The 15,664-nt window shown below is 43.9% G+C and overlaps 2 protein-coding genes across 7 annotated transcripts in view; one reads left to right on the plus strand and one right to left on the minus strand.

Annotated features, from left to right (window-relative positions):
* Nucleotides 1-4,142, minus strand: part of DIDO1 (death inducer-obliterator 1) — a 46,935-nt gene extending 42,793 nt beyond the window's left edge. For all 3 annotated transcript variants that reach the window (XR_008482976.1, XM_054274807.1, XM_054274808.1), the window contains exon 1: nt 4,058-4,142. The gene's annotated coding sequence lies outside the window, so the exon portion shown is untranslated. The remainder of the gene's footprint in view (nt 1-4,057) is intronic.
* A 4,385-nt stretch (nt 4,143-8,527) lies between these two features.
* On the plus strand, nt 8,528-15,172 carry GID8 (GID complex subunit 8 homolog). Of its 4 annotated transcripts, none has more exons than XM_054274823.1 (5): nt 8,528-8,593; nt 9,739-9,868; nt 11,003-11,199; nt 11,815-12,012; nt 12,350-15,172. In XM_054274823.1, exons 2-5 carry the CDS (start codon nt 9,751-9,753, stop codon nt 12,521-12,523), a joined length of 687 nt encoding a protein of 228 aa, XP_054130798.1. In that variant the 5' UTR covers nt 8,528-8,593; nt 9,739-9,750; the 3' UTR covers nt 12,524-15,172. The 4 variants fall into 4 exon arrangements, with proteins under 4 accessions (XP_054130798.1, XP_054130800.1, XP_054130801.1 ...); XM_054274825.1 differs by lacking the exon at nt 8,528-8,593 and adding an exon at nt 8,893-8,989; XM_054274826.1 differs by lacking the exon at nt 8,528-8,593 and adding an exon at nt 9,010-9,100.
* The last annotated feature ends 492 nt before the right edge of the window (nt 15,173-15,664 follow it).

The following is a 15,664-nucleotide window of genomic DNA, read 5'->3' on the forward strand; positions in this document are numbered from 1 at the left end:
ACTGGCAAATGTAGGTAGGTGTGTAGGCAGGAGAGGCTTTGCCAGCTCAGCTCTGTGTCAGCAGCTGGGGACAGAACTGTGACAACAGCACTGACAAACTCCAGTAACCCCTACCACAAGGCACTTGCACTGTGCACACCCTGCAAGCTGTAAGCCCATAACTGTGTTTGGGAAACAAAATTCATATTGCCTGTAGTGCTTCTGGCATTTATGAAAACATTAATATAAAGAGGGAAGTAAAGTATTACATACATGTCATTTTTATTTTCTAGGCAGAGCTCCATGGGAAGCCCAGGCAGATACTGACTTAGTAACAGACTGACATTTGGCATTTCACTACTCCTACAACATCTTCTGAAGCCTTTAGTCACATTCTTCTGAGTAAGATAATCCCACAGTCACCCTAACAATGAAAATTTAGCCCCCAAAAATCTGAGGGTTTGGGTCAGGTTTACTTCTGCTTTCAAGGTCTGAACAGTATGAGCAACAAACAGATTTTGCCCATTAGGGAAAGCTGTGAGCAGAACCAAAGCAATGTAGAGAGATCTACCGTTTTGGTTTTTTTCCCTTTTATACAGATTAAGAAGCAATAAACACAATTTTAGGTGGTCAAATGTTTAGATTAAAAGCCCAAGCATGATCATCTCTTACCAAGAAACCTTCTAAAGGCTCCAGCAGAAGCCAATTTTACAAGTCATGGTTGAAAGTTTAGTCAACAGAAGTATCAATTACAAACACTGCCAGGGTATCTTTAGCACTCCTTTTCCATCATCTTGAATGAAAATATTTTGCAAATACATACTATATATTTGCTTAATGTTCAATTTCTGCAACTGAACTTGATTCCTTAGCAACTGCCCAGGAAACATTTAGGGAGGGCCATTCACACCCTCTGGCATTTCTCCACCAGGGAAATCAGTTCTTATCAGGGCCGTTAGGAACATTCAGCTGTAAATCCAACAGCTAAATCAGAGAATCTTAAAATTTAACTTTTCACAATCCCACAGCTTGTTTATCTTTAAATAATCTATCATTTCTGATCCTACCAGTACAGCTGCTGTAGAAAACAACATTATGTGGTTATGCAACTTTTTCCCTTCTTTTGTCTGCAAAAAGTGAGTTAAAATATAACCTCTGAAACTAGCTATCATTTTTATTCTTATTCCAACAAAATAGCTTCATTAAATAAAATAATCAGAAATGAACTTTTTCCAAATTTGGTGAAACACTAATTACAGCACGCTGATTATGTTATTAAGGATGCAGTAAACACAGTCAAGTTTCCAGTTTTGATTAGAATTTACTGGGAGAACATGCATAATGTTCATTTAATGTGTGTCTGAGCTGCCTAACTGGAAATTTAAGCTTTTTAACCTCACAGTTTATCAGCGCTGGAGACCACCGTCAGTAACACCTGTCAAATATCAGCTTATTTCAGTACTGCCTTAGATAAAAACTTCCCAGCAGTGAATCCTCCAAGCATTAACTGGGACTGAGAACTCAGGCCTGACTGCACACACAAACAGGAATCAGCTTTGCATAAATTGAGTAAATCTTACTTGTATTAAAATCCTCTCCTTGTATCTCCTACCACTGCTCTACTACTTGTGGTACAAGAGACAGGGCAGAAATGCACCAGAGAATAAAAGTGGTGCAGAGACAGACACCAGTTCTGGCAACTAAAGCCATCTAGTGCCACTCTCACCCAGCCCAGCTCCTCCTTCCATCAGTTCTGTTTTATAACTCTCAGCCCAACCCCTTTAATCCTTGCTCTTCCTCTTCCCACTAATACCTCCAGCTTAAAGTTTCAGGCTGTACAGAATTAAAATCCCACGGTGGTTAAGTTACAACTATAAAGACAATTACTATCTTAAACCAGAAACAAATAACGTGATCAACTGCCAGAAAAATCTTCGTAGTAAAGCTGGATTAAGCAGAACAAACACTGGCTTCTGGGAGTCCACTAGACACTGAAAAAATATTTATTCAATTTTATCTACTAACCTAGATTCGATTCTATTTGCATTGCTTTGGGGAGTTCTGAGGTTTTGGTGTTATTTGCTTTTTTAATTCAAAATCCATTTTTTGGTTATATGCAAACACCCTCTGAATCATGTGTGAATAGATATTAGTTTATATTATTATTTTATATTTCAACAGTTTTAAAAACTGCAGCTATTTTTGCAACACAGCAAAACCTTCATTTGCATACCAACAGAAAATAACCCTTAAAGGAACAACCCAAAAACTTTGTAAAAAATTATTTAAATGCTGGTCTTGAAAAGACCAATTATTTGATTTTCTAATCACTGGAGGCTGTAGGCCAACATGGGCCACTAGTGTTTCACCCCAGTGCATTAAAACACCTTTATGTGTGACACATTTCTGGAACTGTCAAGGGAGAAAAAATTAAGGCCTAACTTGAGAGCTATTTTAAGCTTACTTCTATATTTATTCCTATAGAAAGTTCTAAATGTCAAGGAACGATAACAAGTGGCTGGCACACATAAAAGTGGAGCACAACCCAGAATATCTACTACAATTAACACAGTACATGGTACACCTGGACAGTAACTACACATCATTTTACACTGACCTGCAATTAAATTGCTTAAACAGCTAGCAAATTTTGTTTGTAGAAGTAGCACCAGGACTAAAGCTAAAAGTAATTGTTAAAGCTAAAGTAATTTGAATTACCCTTTAAAACTGAGGAAAAACACACAAAAAAGCAGTGGACGAAATTATAAAATGAGGCAAAATATAGTTTAATATTACTTGCCAAAGAATTTAGTTATTCGAGACTGTGATTACTAGATATTCAAAAGAGCTATTTCTGAAAAAAAGTGAACTCTTATTATCCAGGGAAAAAATAACCAACCAAAAAAAATCCAGGGAATTTAGGAATGCTATATACATTCTTCTGAGTGAAATAAAAGGAATCAACATTTTTTTTCTCCCTGAAGTTCCTGGAATGAAAACCCATGCAAGAAAAAGAGCATGTTACACTGTTTCAAATTATTGGAGATAAAAACTGCAGGGTGAGCATAATACACATTCATTTTATAACACATTGTGAGATTATAGCATTCTTTCCAAATTAAAAAGGACAAGCTAAGATAGTAAGATTTTCCCAACCACAATTAAAACATAAGCTGTTGCTTGGAGGTATAAACTATTTAACTGTATGAAACAAAATTTGGTCGCCACCAAATAATGGTTTTTGCAAGCCAAAAAACCAACTCCAAATTATCACCACCTCCAAGAGACAGCATTTAAGTACATTAGTACCATTTAGGTACATTCGTGCCAAGGACAGGGAATTGGCAAGGAATTTATTAAATATTTAAAACCGACCTACAATTCCTACTGTTTAAATATTCGGTTTTTTCTCCCTAAAAAACAGTCAGCAGAACACGATTAAGTTCAACTCCTCGTGTTTAACTCACCAAGAAGGAGATCCCCTCCTTTGCCCAGTGAAAACCAACACCGCTCCGAGGCAGGGAAGTTTCAGTCCCACCCGCCGGAGCCCCGGAACGATTTCGGTTGGGCTCGGTTGGGGTTTCGGGGTCCCCAAGGGCGCTGCCCCGCCCCAGCCACCCCCGGCGCGGGCCCGGGGCCGCTGGTGCAGTCGGTGGTGCCGTCACGAAGCAGTTCCCGGTGTCAGCTTGGCCATGACGGCGCCGGGCTCCGAGCACACCCGGCCTCTCCTCGCCTCTCCTTCCCCACCAAGATGGAGGAGCCGCCTTCAGCCCGCTCCGCCCGGGGAGCGGCCGTTCCGCTCCGGCCCCGCCGCGGCGTGAGCCAAACGCTTCCTCCGGGGCCCCGCACGGAGCCGTCGCCTCCTCCGGACCGGGCCAGACCGTGCCGTGCCCGCGCCCCGCTGCTCCCCGGGGAACCCCCCCCACACCCGAGCCACTCCGGCCGCCCGCCCGCCTCCATTTTATAGCGAGCCCAAAGGTGGCCGGGCCGCCTTTCCCGCGACCTCCCCGCTGCAGCGACGGCCCCGCTCCCACTCTCCTCCCGCCCCGGTGCTCCCCTACTTGCCTCCCGCACTCACCGCGAGCAGAGAACGGGAGCTCTCGCCGCGGCCGCCAAAGGTCTCAGCCGCGCCGCGCCGCCATTTCCTCCTCGCTCCGCGGCAGCGCTGGGCGGGGCCGCTCCGCCCCCGCCACCATCGACACCGAGATGGCGGCGGCGGGGCCAGAGCGCCGCCCTTGGCGCGCACCTCCCGGAGGACCCGGAGGGCGCTGGGCGGGAGAGCGGCGGCCCCGCCCCTCAGCGCCCCTCAGCGCCCCTCAGCGCCCCTCAGCGCCCCTCAGCGCCCCTCAGCGCCCCTCAGCGCCATGGCGGCCGCTCCGTGCCTCACGCGGGGCCCTCAGCGCCATGGCAGTCATTCCTCCCGTGCCCGTTCTGCGCTCCCTCAGGCCCGCTCCCAACCCCACGCTGATCCCGGGCACAATATCTACTACAATTTAGCCATGATTCGTCAGGGTGGACGGGCAGAGGAGCCAGGCTGCTGCTGCACAGCCACCTGCTCACAGCAGCTGTGCTCCCCACCTGTGCGCGTTCCACTGGGACCTGGTTGGTTTTTCTGTTCTGCTCACACTGTTTGGCAAATAGCTGCTGTAATGCCTTCCTCTGACTCCGAGTTCGGAGTGCTGAGAGTGGAATGTTCTCTGAATCAGCCCATCGAACACATGGAGCCTCCACAGGAAACATCCTTGATCAATGATTAAGCTACTAAAAAACCACTGCAGGATCCAAGCTGCTACAAATAGCTACAGGGAGTTTAACTTCCATTTACACGTGGAATTCCTTCTGTTGCTTTTTGGGACATTGGCACCCAGAAACATCCACTCCTGACAGACACTGAGGGATCCCAAGGGGTGCAGAACACCCCCAACACCACACAGAGACTCCTGACCTGGGCACCTGAGGAGCCTTTAGACAGCTGGAGGTGTGAGTTTGGCTCTTTGGTTACCCTGATCCTGCACATTTTTCCTCATGGATTGATAACACAGGTTTCAGGTGGATTCCAGATAGATACAGTGTTTACTGAGATTAATGAATGAAAACATGAGGGGAAAAAAAAAAACCTACCTAGAAATAATTCTACAGAATTACAGGATTTTGTCAAATATTTTGATTACATCTTTTAGAAGTCTATTCAAGACTTCTGGTGGCAAAAGCTCAGGATAATGCTGGAAAACCTGCTATTAGCATAGTCAGCCTCTTTCTGCAGCTGTAAAAGTGGGCAGACTTAATACTTCACCCAGAAACACCAAGAGGTAAAAAGCCACAACAGATTCCTGTGCAAAAGTACAAACCATCACAATTACGAGCAAGCAGGAATTCAGATTTTGTTCTGCAGCTACAGAGCTGCAATAAATGAAATCACATGGAGGGAAAATACCTTAGGGTTTGGTAGATAAATCTGCAGTGTGATTTATGCTCTGGGAAAAGCTTATAACGTGCTTTTAATGGATAAATTTAGCATCTAGGGAGTGCTCAAACCCAGGAATTACACACACCAACAGAGAGGGAACATGCAAAACAAGGAATTGCACAGCAGCAGTGAATGGGGGATGCCTGCCACAAGGAATCCTGCAGTGAAACAGGTATGAAATTCCTCTTACACACCTTTAGTAAGAGGCTTACACCACTTTAAGTAGTGGTGATGCAATCTGAGCACCCAGTGAGCACCACCTGAGCACACTACACTTCCAACCACAGAACCTCTACACCTTTGTGCTAAAGCCAGCCAGAGGATCTACCTTTGCTGACTAAACATGTGTCACCTCAGTTCTTTCCCTGCCTTGTTGTCTTCCTAATTCTTTTCCTTTCACAGCCTATTTTTTTTTAATTTAGGAAATTTACTCCTGGGTTACTAGTCTGAATCTACATCATTCTGGCAGCAAAGCAGGAGGAGCAGTTTTTGGTTATAATGTGAGTTTTGTTTCACTTTAGGACTTCTCTCCTGTAACATGCTGGTAATTTGTGACTGGTTTGAAATGAAAACTCTGCTAGGAAATCCCTAGAAGGGATTAATAACCATCAATCAGCTTCTAAAACAGTCTAATAAGCACTTTAGCTGTCTCTCCTCCTTAGACAGCAGAGAAGCTTATGCTAAGATATTACAAATCCCTCAGCACTAACTCTCCTTAAAACTTTTTTCCACTTCCTTCCAAAAGTGAGTGGTCAGTGCATTAACTTTCCTCTGCAGCTGACCCATCTTATTTATGCCTTGGGCTTCCCTAATTAATGTTTGTTTGTGGTTTTTTTAACTTTTTTTAACTTTCTAAGATTGGCCTCACTTCTATTTGTTGTGTCTCACACAGGGGTTGTTACTTACATGTGACCCACAAAACCTTGTGACATCACTGCTGTGTGGCACAATGTCCCCAGATCTGGGATGTCACTTCTCACCCACTTTCCCCTTAACCACTCTTTGAAGATGCACAACCTTAAATATAAACACAACACTTATTTTATGTTCATTCCTTCCCTCAGTTCTCCATCACTGATTTCTCTGAGTGAGCCAATTGCAGCAGCCAGGAAAAACTGCAGATGAGAGCCCATGGATGAAAGCAAACAAGCTTTTCCCTCCTCAGTCTCTGCTGATTTTGTTGTACTTAACAGATAATTAATAGATTTAACTCAGAAGAGACTAATTTCTGTTGGCTGTGCTCCAATTTTACCTTTTTTCTTTTAGTGGAAAAAGGTCTCTGTCCTCAGAGCTCTGCACATCACAAAATAGGCACGTCAGGTGGCAAGGTAAGGCTCTTCAGGATTCTTGATTCTCCAAGGCTCTTGGAGATTTTCCAAAAAGACTAAAAGAACACAGAGAAATACTTTAATGAGGGTTATCACATCCACATAAAGTAAATTCCTTCTTTACCAGCTGACATAAATTTGCAGAATTTTCCCCCTTTCCAATTCTAGGTAAATTCCTTCCCTTCAATTACAAGTATTTTTGTGACTTCTCCTGGAATTAGTGACTTTGGTTTGGGATTCACTCCATTTAACCCCAAATATTAGTCATCAAAACACCTCTTTGAAATTAGGATTTAACAAATTCTAATTCATGTTAAAAATCTATAAACTGCACTTACAGCTATTATAGATTTGGTTTAATCTCAATTTTGTCATCTTGCCCCCCAAAAATCCAACTTTCCATGTTACTACTGCCTCATCACAGTAAAATTCTTGTAGAACTGTGGCATATTCTATGGCTCTAATAAATTATTTATTACATCATAGTTTTTTTCTGTTTCAACATAAGCACAACTGTAATGAAAGTGAGTTTTGGAGCCTGGGCTTTATTGCAGTTACAAAATCAAGAATGAAAACTGTACAACTGTGTCCATATTCCCCATCTGAGTGAAATTACTTTTTCCTGAGGAATATCATTTGCAGATTTCACACAGACAAGTGTACATTTTAAGCCTGTTCTCCCTTGAAATGTACAAACCGAGGTTTTGTTGCAAAATGTGGAATATGCAAAATTTTCTGAAGGGAGGATGTTCTTTGAAGTTTTGGGGAAGTTAACAAAGCTTGCTAAGAAGGATGTACCAACGATTGTGGACACAAAGAATGCAGAATTCATGGGCCACAAGGCCATCTGACACAACTCCAAGATAAGGAAGACACTAATAAAGCCAATTCAGCAATTGTTCTGAAATCAGCTCCAACTGGGTTAAAGGTAATGAGGGCAAGGGCAGATCGTGACCACTGATGGATCCAAAACACGAGACTGAGCATGCGGATTATTCAACTTGTAGCCAATGACCACGAATTCATTTGCTAAAACGTATAAATAGTAAGACATTTTGATAGTTGGTGTGCTGACTCTGTGGATTGGCCACCCAGCACCCGTTTCTGCGCAGAACTGTAAATAAATCAAATACCTCGACTCTGTGTGTGGAATGGCTTCTTGTTCACCTGGTGCAAGAACCTATTTTGGCAACACTGTGTTCCTGCTTTATCTGCAGTGACCCACAAACCCGGGCGTGGGTTCACCAACGCCTCAGCAGCCACTGCGCATTTTGAGAGAAACCATCAATGCTGAGCCAGGACAGCTCCCAGCCCAGCCGATCGCCACAGTGGAAGCTGCGGGGCTGCACAGGGATCCCGCAGCGGTGCCGTGCCCGTTTCCCTGGCAGATGGCGGGGCCGCAGCTCCCGCAGCCGCTCCCCACAACCGCAGCTCGCACCGACCCCGCTGTGACCGCGCACGAGCCGCCGCCGCCGCCTCACACGGCGGTTCCGGCGCCCCTCGCGCCGAGCACGGCCCGGATCAGCCTCTGCCTCAGCTGCGTGCGGCGGGGCCGGCGCTTAGTACCGTGAGCGGAGCGGGCGGGCAGGGCAGCAGGAGGAGGAGAAGGCGGGCTCGTCCCTCAGGGCCCCGCGGCCGCCATGGCCGCCCCGGCCACCTTCGCGCTGCCCCGGCCCCGCTCCGCGGTCGCGTGCTCTCGCTCGCTCCCCGCTCGCTGATTGGCCGCGAGCGCCGCTCTCGCGAGACCCGCGCGCCTGCGGCCCGGCGGAGGCGGCGGAGGCCCCGCGTTCGTGCGTCGGAGCGGCCCCGGGCGCGCGCGGTAAGATGGCGGCGGGGGGGCCGCGCCGGCCTCGGGAAACGGCGGGAGCGGGGCCCTCACCCTGAGCCGGACCCGCCGGCCCGGCCGCCGCTCGCCCGCCGCGGCTGCAGCGGAGGCGCCGGGCCTGTGGCGAGCGGGGCCCAGCGCTCCCGTGGCCCAGCGCCCCTGTGGCCCGCGCAGGCCGGGCCGGGCCGGGGCGGCGGGAGAAGCCGGGTCCGCGGCGAGCCGGGCCGGGCCGCAGCACCAGCGCGGTGCGACGGGAGCCTCGTTATCCCAGCGCGGCTGCGGAACGCGGGGCCGGCAGCGATCGGGGCCCGGCGGGTCGTGCTGCCGCTGTCGGAGTTGCCGGGCCGGGCGCGGGTTAGCGAAGGGAGAACCTGTTGGAAGCGGCTCGCGGTGAGGAGCCGCGCTGCCGCTCGTATTGTCTGACCTGGCTGGCGGTGCCTGTTGCTGGTGCTGTGGCCTCCTGTCCTCCCCTTTCGCTGCCCCCGTGGTCGGGACTTGGAGGTAGAAATCATAAACGCGGCTTTGGTAAAATGCTGTGCCTGCCAATCCGAACAGAAATATTGTGTAGAAAAATAGTGGAGATAACGTTTTAGTAGCGCTGACAGGAGAACTTTCGGGGCAGCGAAGCTGAGCTGGTGTAAAGCTTTGAGTTGTACACTGGATAATACATCGTTGACGCTTTTGTAGCTGTGCGATATAGGAAGCTGTCCGAAGTTTTGGTGAAGATTTAAAGCAGATATTGTTTACGTAGGCATTGCTAGAAGTGTTTGTCACAGTCTTTCTGGCTGGCTGTCAGACACTGATTTGCTGGTTTCACAGTGTGATACTGCATGTCCTGTGTAAATTCTATACAGGATTTTTATGGAGTGGATTTAAGAGTAAGTAGAAAAAAATAGTATTTGAATTTTTTATTCTGAGAGTTCTGAAAGCAGCTTTAGGGCCTGGCAAATAGATACAGGAGAGTGCAGGATTGAGGAGGAAAAAAATGCAAAACTCTGGTTTAAGATAAAAGGGTCAATTTGAATTATTTATTTAAAAGAACTCATAGAAAGCTCTAAAGATGGCAGCAACACAATTCTTACACACATTAAACTTATTTCTTCTTGAATCATGTTAAATTAGATGCTTTTCTTTTGTAGTTGGAGTCCAGGATGAGTTATGCAGAAAAACCTGATGAAATCACGAAAGATGAATGGATGGAAAAGCTTAATAACTTACATATCCAGAGAGCAGACATGAACCGCCTTATCATGAACTACCTTGTCACAGGTAAAAACACCTGCAGGCTCTTCATGTGTGTCACATACTTTATCAGTTTGGGGTAGAATATGGACCTGGATGGAGTGGAATTAAGGGCTGTGAGAACTTAGTCATTGCTGTTGGCTTCTCTTAGCAAAGTCCAACTGCTCTGGTGTTCTCTTAGCTGCAGACTGACAAAGAATCAGAGACTGAGCAGTTCTCGTGGAATACAGATGACATTTATGAGCCTGAACTCTTCTGCTAAATGATAGAGAAAAAAAAGTGTTTTCTGCAATGCTGTAAACATGACCTGCTTCTCCGTGATGTCCTTTTGTGTGCCATTGAAACAGCTCAAGATAAGTTGCTGTTGTTAAATAACAGTCTGAAAGCTGCAAGAACAACTATCAGAAGCAAGTTTTTAACTGGGCAGAAAGATAAACTCTGAGAGGGCACTGTTGTCAAAATAATTTCAGACCAGAATATTAACCCCTTCAGCACACAGCCTGGCTTTATACTTGGAACAGGCCAAACCCCTGGGGAATTGTTGGTGGTAATTAGGTGCATGCCATCCCAGGAAGCTGTGCTAGGGTGGAGGCGTTTGTATCCATCTACACCCCTGTTTACACTGAGTGTAGGGAAGCCTCTGGGTTGAAGGAAGAGCATCTCAGTGGGTGGTGTAAATCAGTTTTGTGTCTGTGAACTCAAGACCTGAGGTTTAAAAGAGCTGTTATAACCTTAAATACTACACGAGAAAGCAAAATTATATCTTCTTGTCTATCTTAGAAAAACTGCTGGATCTGTGTAAACAGATCTGGGGCTGGAGGGCAAAGCAAAACCACCCACTTGAAAATGTGACTTTCACAATCTCATTTTGCAATAAGCACAGTGCTTTTTTTAAGTATAAAACAGGTTTCCATGTTAAGAGGTATTGGACTACAAGTTGCTTCCCTGGAGAGTGAGCAAACATGAGTTCAGAATGAATTAAGCATTTACTCTAAAATGCCTATTGGATAAATGACTTCTTATATAGAGGAGAATTTTTCACAATTTTGGGTTAATCTTTAAACCCCCAGATTGCACAAGCAACTCTCAAATTAAGCTGATATGTTTTCTTCTAAAGTGTTTCATGCAATATGTTCTATGGGTAAAATGTTCCTATTTCAGAGGGCTTTAAAGAAGCAGCAGAGAAATTTCGGATGGAGTCTGGAATTGAACCCAGCGTGGATTTAGAGACTCTGGATGAAAGAATAAAAATCCGTGAGATGATCTTGAAAGGGCAGATCCAGGAAGCCATTGCATTGATAAACAGCCTCCATCCAGAGCTGCTGGATACCAACAGATATCTCTACTTTCATTTGCAGGTGAGGACAGGTGGCAGACTTTTCTCTTTGTCTTGGAGTTTACTGAGAGAATGGGAAAAGTAGTGAAGAAATTAAGGTTGTGTTGGGAGGTTTGTGACTGAACATCGGTGCAATTGCAGGTGTTCTTGGCAGACTTTTATCTTTGTCTTGGAGTTTGCTGAGAGAATGGGAAAAGTAGTGCAGAAATTAAGGTTGTGTTGAGAGGTTTGTGGCTGAACATGGACGCAACTGCGGGTGTTCTTGGCATTTTTTGGTAGCAATGGGAAACTTTGTGGCTTGGTGCAGGAGCTACTATATACAGTTATTAACATGAAAACTTGTAACAGCACCAGTGACCTGTGACTTACCAGCTTCCAGTCACTGTTGGCCTGAATTCCTTTAGTAACCCATCTTCTCAAACCTTGTCACTTAGAAGCAGTAAGTTCCCTTTTCAGTGGATTTTGCAGCCATCTTGCTGCTCCTTGTCTCACACATTGAGAAGAATTGACCTCAAACTGTCAAATTACAGATTAGCATTTGTCTCAAATTACACACCAGTGTCTGAATCTTCCAGCCTTGCAGTAGTGGAGATTTGTTAATTTGTTGAGCTAATATTGCTGTGTCTTTCGTGTGTAGCAACAGCACTTGATTGAGCTGATCCGGCAGCGTGAGACAGAGGCAGCTCTGGAATTTGCTCAGACCCAATTAGCAGAACAAGGGGAGGAGAGCAGGGAATGCCTGACAGAAATGGAGCGCACGCTGGCTCTGCTTGCCTTTGATAATCCCGAGGAATCACCATTTGGAGACTTGCTGAACATGATGCAGCGACAGAAGGTAGTCCTTTCTCAAAGGGAACTGATGTCTTTTATATGGATGTTATGAAAATAAAATCTAAATATTTTTGAAATGCTCAGAGAAAACTTATATAGTGATATGCAAAAGAACAGAAGTGTTTATTGAGCGAGATTTTAAAAATGGTGTTAATATATTCCAAATGTTTTCAACTGCTTGGCTCTCTTCCTTCCTTTCTCCAGGCTTGTAGTCTGTGGAGCTTTGTCCTGGCCATTTCTGAGGAATTAGCACACTAGGTGTGATCTTCCCAGTGTCTGCGTGACTTTAGCAGTGTTAATTATATGAAAACTGTCACTGAACTCCAGTTTTTCTTTTTCAGGTATGGAGTGAGGTTAATCAAGCTGTTCTAGACTATGAAAATCGTGAATCAACACCCAAGTTGGCAAAATTACTGAAACTACTACTGTGGGCTCAGAATGAGCTGGACCAGAAGAAAGTGAAATACCCCAAAATGACAGACCTCAGCAAGGGGACAATTGAAGAGCCCAAGTAAAATGTGTGCAGATGGACATCAAAAAATCTTAGTACTGCACAGTATACATTTATATCAGTCTGTGACTGAAATATTTTTACTACAGTACAGCACTCAATTCAGATTTTTCAATGAACATCTAATTTGAAGGGAGAAAAGTCCCTTTTAAATGCTGCAAAAACTGCATTGAAAGGCGCTGTATCTCTTTGGAAGTCTGACTTAGGCTATGCACTATAATACATTTTTAAAAAAACAATTAAACAGGACAGGAAAAATAGCATTTTTAAAAGTACAGAACTCAAGCTTTCTAATTGGCTGCTGATGCCTAGTTTAGTGGCCAGTGAGTTAATATGGAGTTATATTGGCAACTGTTCAGTTTAACTGTCTTCTGTTTGAAATGTGTATATAGAACAGTGAATATTTTCTACCTTTAAGTTATAGCCAGATATACATTCCCCTTAAAAGTAACTGGTCAAGTTTTCATCTATAAACTTTGCAGTAAGGTCAACTTTTTGCTTAGGAAATAGTGTACAAACTTGTAAATCATAATTTAAGGACTTTTGTTTTGGTTTTTTTTCTTCCTTGTTTCTGACTTCTTGGTGCTTTATATGGTGAGAGCTATGTTCATAATGGATCAGTGACCCATCTTTTCAGGAGGAGTATTGATGGAAATAGGTTTTTCCTTAATATTCACAAATGACCAAAATGGCCCCAGAGGCATTTGAGGGTTTTTTTAACAGGGGCCTTTTCCCCCCTATGTTAAAACTGCAGCAATTCCAGGTGGCTGCTACAGCTTTGAAGGCCACTGGATGTCTGTAAGCTGAAAGATTCATGTTAGGAAATCAAGGGGTGGGGAGAGATGCTTGTTGAAGCCTCTGATGCATCATCTTCTGCAGGATCTGCCTTCATGTTTGCTGAATAAGAATTGTAGTTTTAGAGCTACTTGGGCTGTTTTTATGCCTTGAGCTAAGCAAAGCAGGGCTGTCTAAAACCAGAAATTTGCATTTTGTCACTTCTTCCATACCTTTCTGAAGAGATGCAGTTCATCCTCATCTGTATTTGTTTACTGACTGTCCTCACTCCAGTTAGAACTATAGTTTTAATGTGAAGTCCAGACTTTCAAGTCAACAAATTGTAATCTTCTGGGTATGGGATGTTCTGGTCGAGTGATTGCAGCACTGCACACTGGTGTATACCCAGTGGTAGGAAGCACTAATCTTGCCAAATCTATCTCTAGATTTTTAGGTCTATAGATCAAGTTTTGCCAAGCACAGAGCAAGCCGATGAGTGAAACAGTTTAACATCATGAGACACTGGCAGTTGTCACACCAGTCCCATACTGTACATAATCTAGTCTTGTATGGTAGGTATTACCCTGTAGAATGAAACTTAGTTTTCACTTAATTTTACTGGAATACTTAATGCATTAAACTGTATAAAGCTTTGCAGATACACCTGGCTTAGGGGAACTAACAAAACCTGTTACTGATTGCATTACTGTGAACACTGTTTACTTGTGTAGCTATTTTGGGGGGGAAGCCATTGTTTGTTAAGCAGCTGTGAGAGATGCAGAGCACCAAGGTTAAGCAAGATGATGGATGTAACAAAATCATTTGTTCTCATTTCTTACTGATGGTTCTGTTCTCCACTTTGAGGCATTTGTGGTAGGGAGGTCTCCAAGTTTATATATAACAAACAAGCTATCAGTAGCCCCCCAGCTACAGCAGCAGTTTGGCTTTCCTTCACCCAGGTTGGTTATTCTAACACCAAACTTTTAACAGTTGTGGGTTTGGTTGTTTTGGGGTTTTTCTAATTTTTTTTTTTCTTTTTGAAGTCGGTTGATGTCTGAAAACCATGTATAACTTTTAGTTTGTGAGAAACTGTACGGTTAATGTAACTTTGTTTAATAACAAACTGCAGAAACAAAACTGGAATAGCTCTAATTTCTTCATGTAGAACTGATCAGCTTTTCCTCTCTGTTCTGACACTTGTGTTGTTGAATCTCCTGTACAGCTTCTCTCTGGTGAAGTGGAAAGTGGTGCGGTTTTGTGGCATGATGAGCATTTTTCTCCATGAGAAATGCAGTATTACAGCCCTGGGTGAGAAGTTCACTGTCCTCCTAGAATGCTACCTTAATTCCATAGAGTATTTGGGCAATGATTGAGCATAGATTACTTGAATTTCCACGAGCTTGTTGTTTTTTTCCATTAAAAAAGTAAACACGTTTTTAAGGGGGTTAATATAAAATTAGTCTAGAACTATTTCACTTTGTTTTTATGAACATGCCACATTGATAAGCAGCTTTAATCTGTAAAGTTTTTGGTAACTGCAAGAAGATACTCGAAAGCTATGCATTTTAGAGAAAGCATAAAGGTAGTGATATTGGTACTTCTAAGGATCTTTATATTAGTGTATATAAAATAGTTTGCATATACAAATATAATATATAATCTGTTTGAAATATTCTTGAATGGTAGGGGCTGTGAAACATATTATAATTTATGGAAATATTGTACACAGTAAACAGATGTCTCAGTACACAAATGAATTTTTGTCATATGCATGAGAAGTGTCTTATTTGGTGACTACTAATGAATGGGCTTTTGTTAACCCATTTTTGTTAGATAACCACTTTAACAAATACTATTAAATGCCACTTTGATCAGTTTGCTTTAGTGTAAAAATACATATTTTGTTCCACTGAATTTAGAACAATATGAAAATAACTTTTGTAAGAAGATTTGTTCCAAACCCAACGTTGGCAGACAGATCTGCTCCTTAGAGGTGGTGCACTTTTCCTCCCCAAGCCTTGCCTTTGGTGAAAGCAAATAAGATATTTTCATTCATGCTATGGATGTGGAGAAGCTGGATTGTAAAAAATATCCTGTCTTACACCTCTGCTGAAAGGCTGCATAGCAAGTGTGTTTGATTAGGCTCCAAATCTCCCTCCTTTTCCCAAAGCCATCACCTCCCTGTAACTGTCTTTGCTGTTCCCATGTTTTGTTTCTGCCTGTCAAATCTAAGCTGAGCTGTGGCTGCTTCTGTTGTACAAAGGAGGGATTTTGGAAGGGTGGGGGTTCACAGGCTTTCCTGAATATGAATTTGTGGTGATACTTTGAGAAATACTTACTGAACTGTTTAATTTTATATGGTTGGAAAAGC

This window comes from Melozone crissalis, unplaced genomic scaffold, assembly GCF_028551555.1.
Source record: "Melozone crissalis strain CALT ecotype California unplaced genomic scaffold, PUWL_Pcris_2 ptg000017l_1, whole genome shotgun sequence".
Lineage (NCBI taxonomy): Eukaryota > Metazoa > Chordata > Aves > Passeriformes > Passerellidae > Melozone > Melozone crissalis.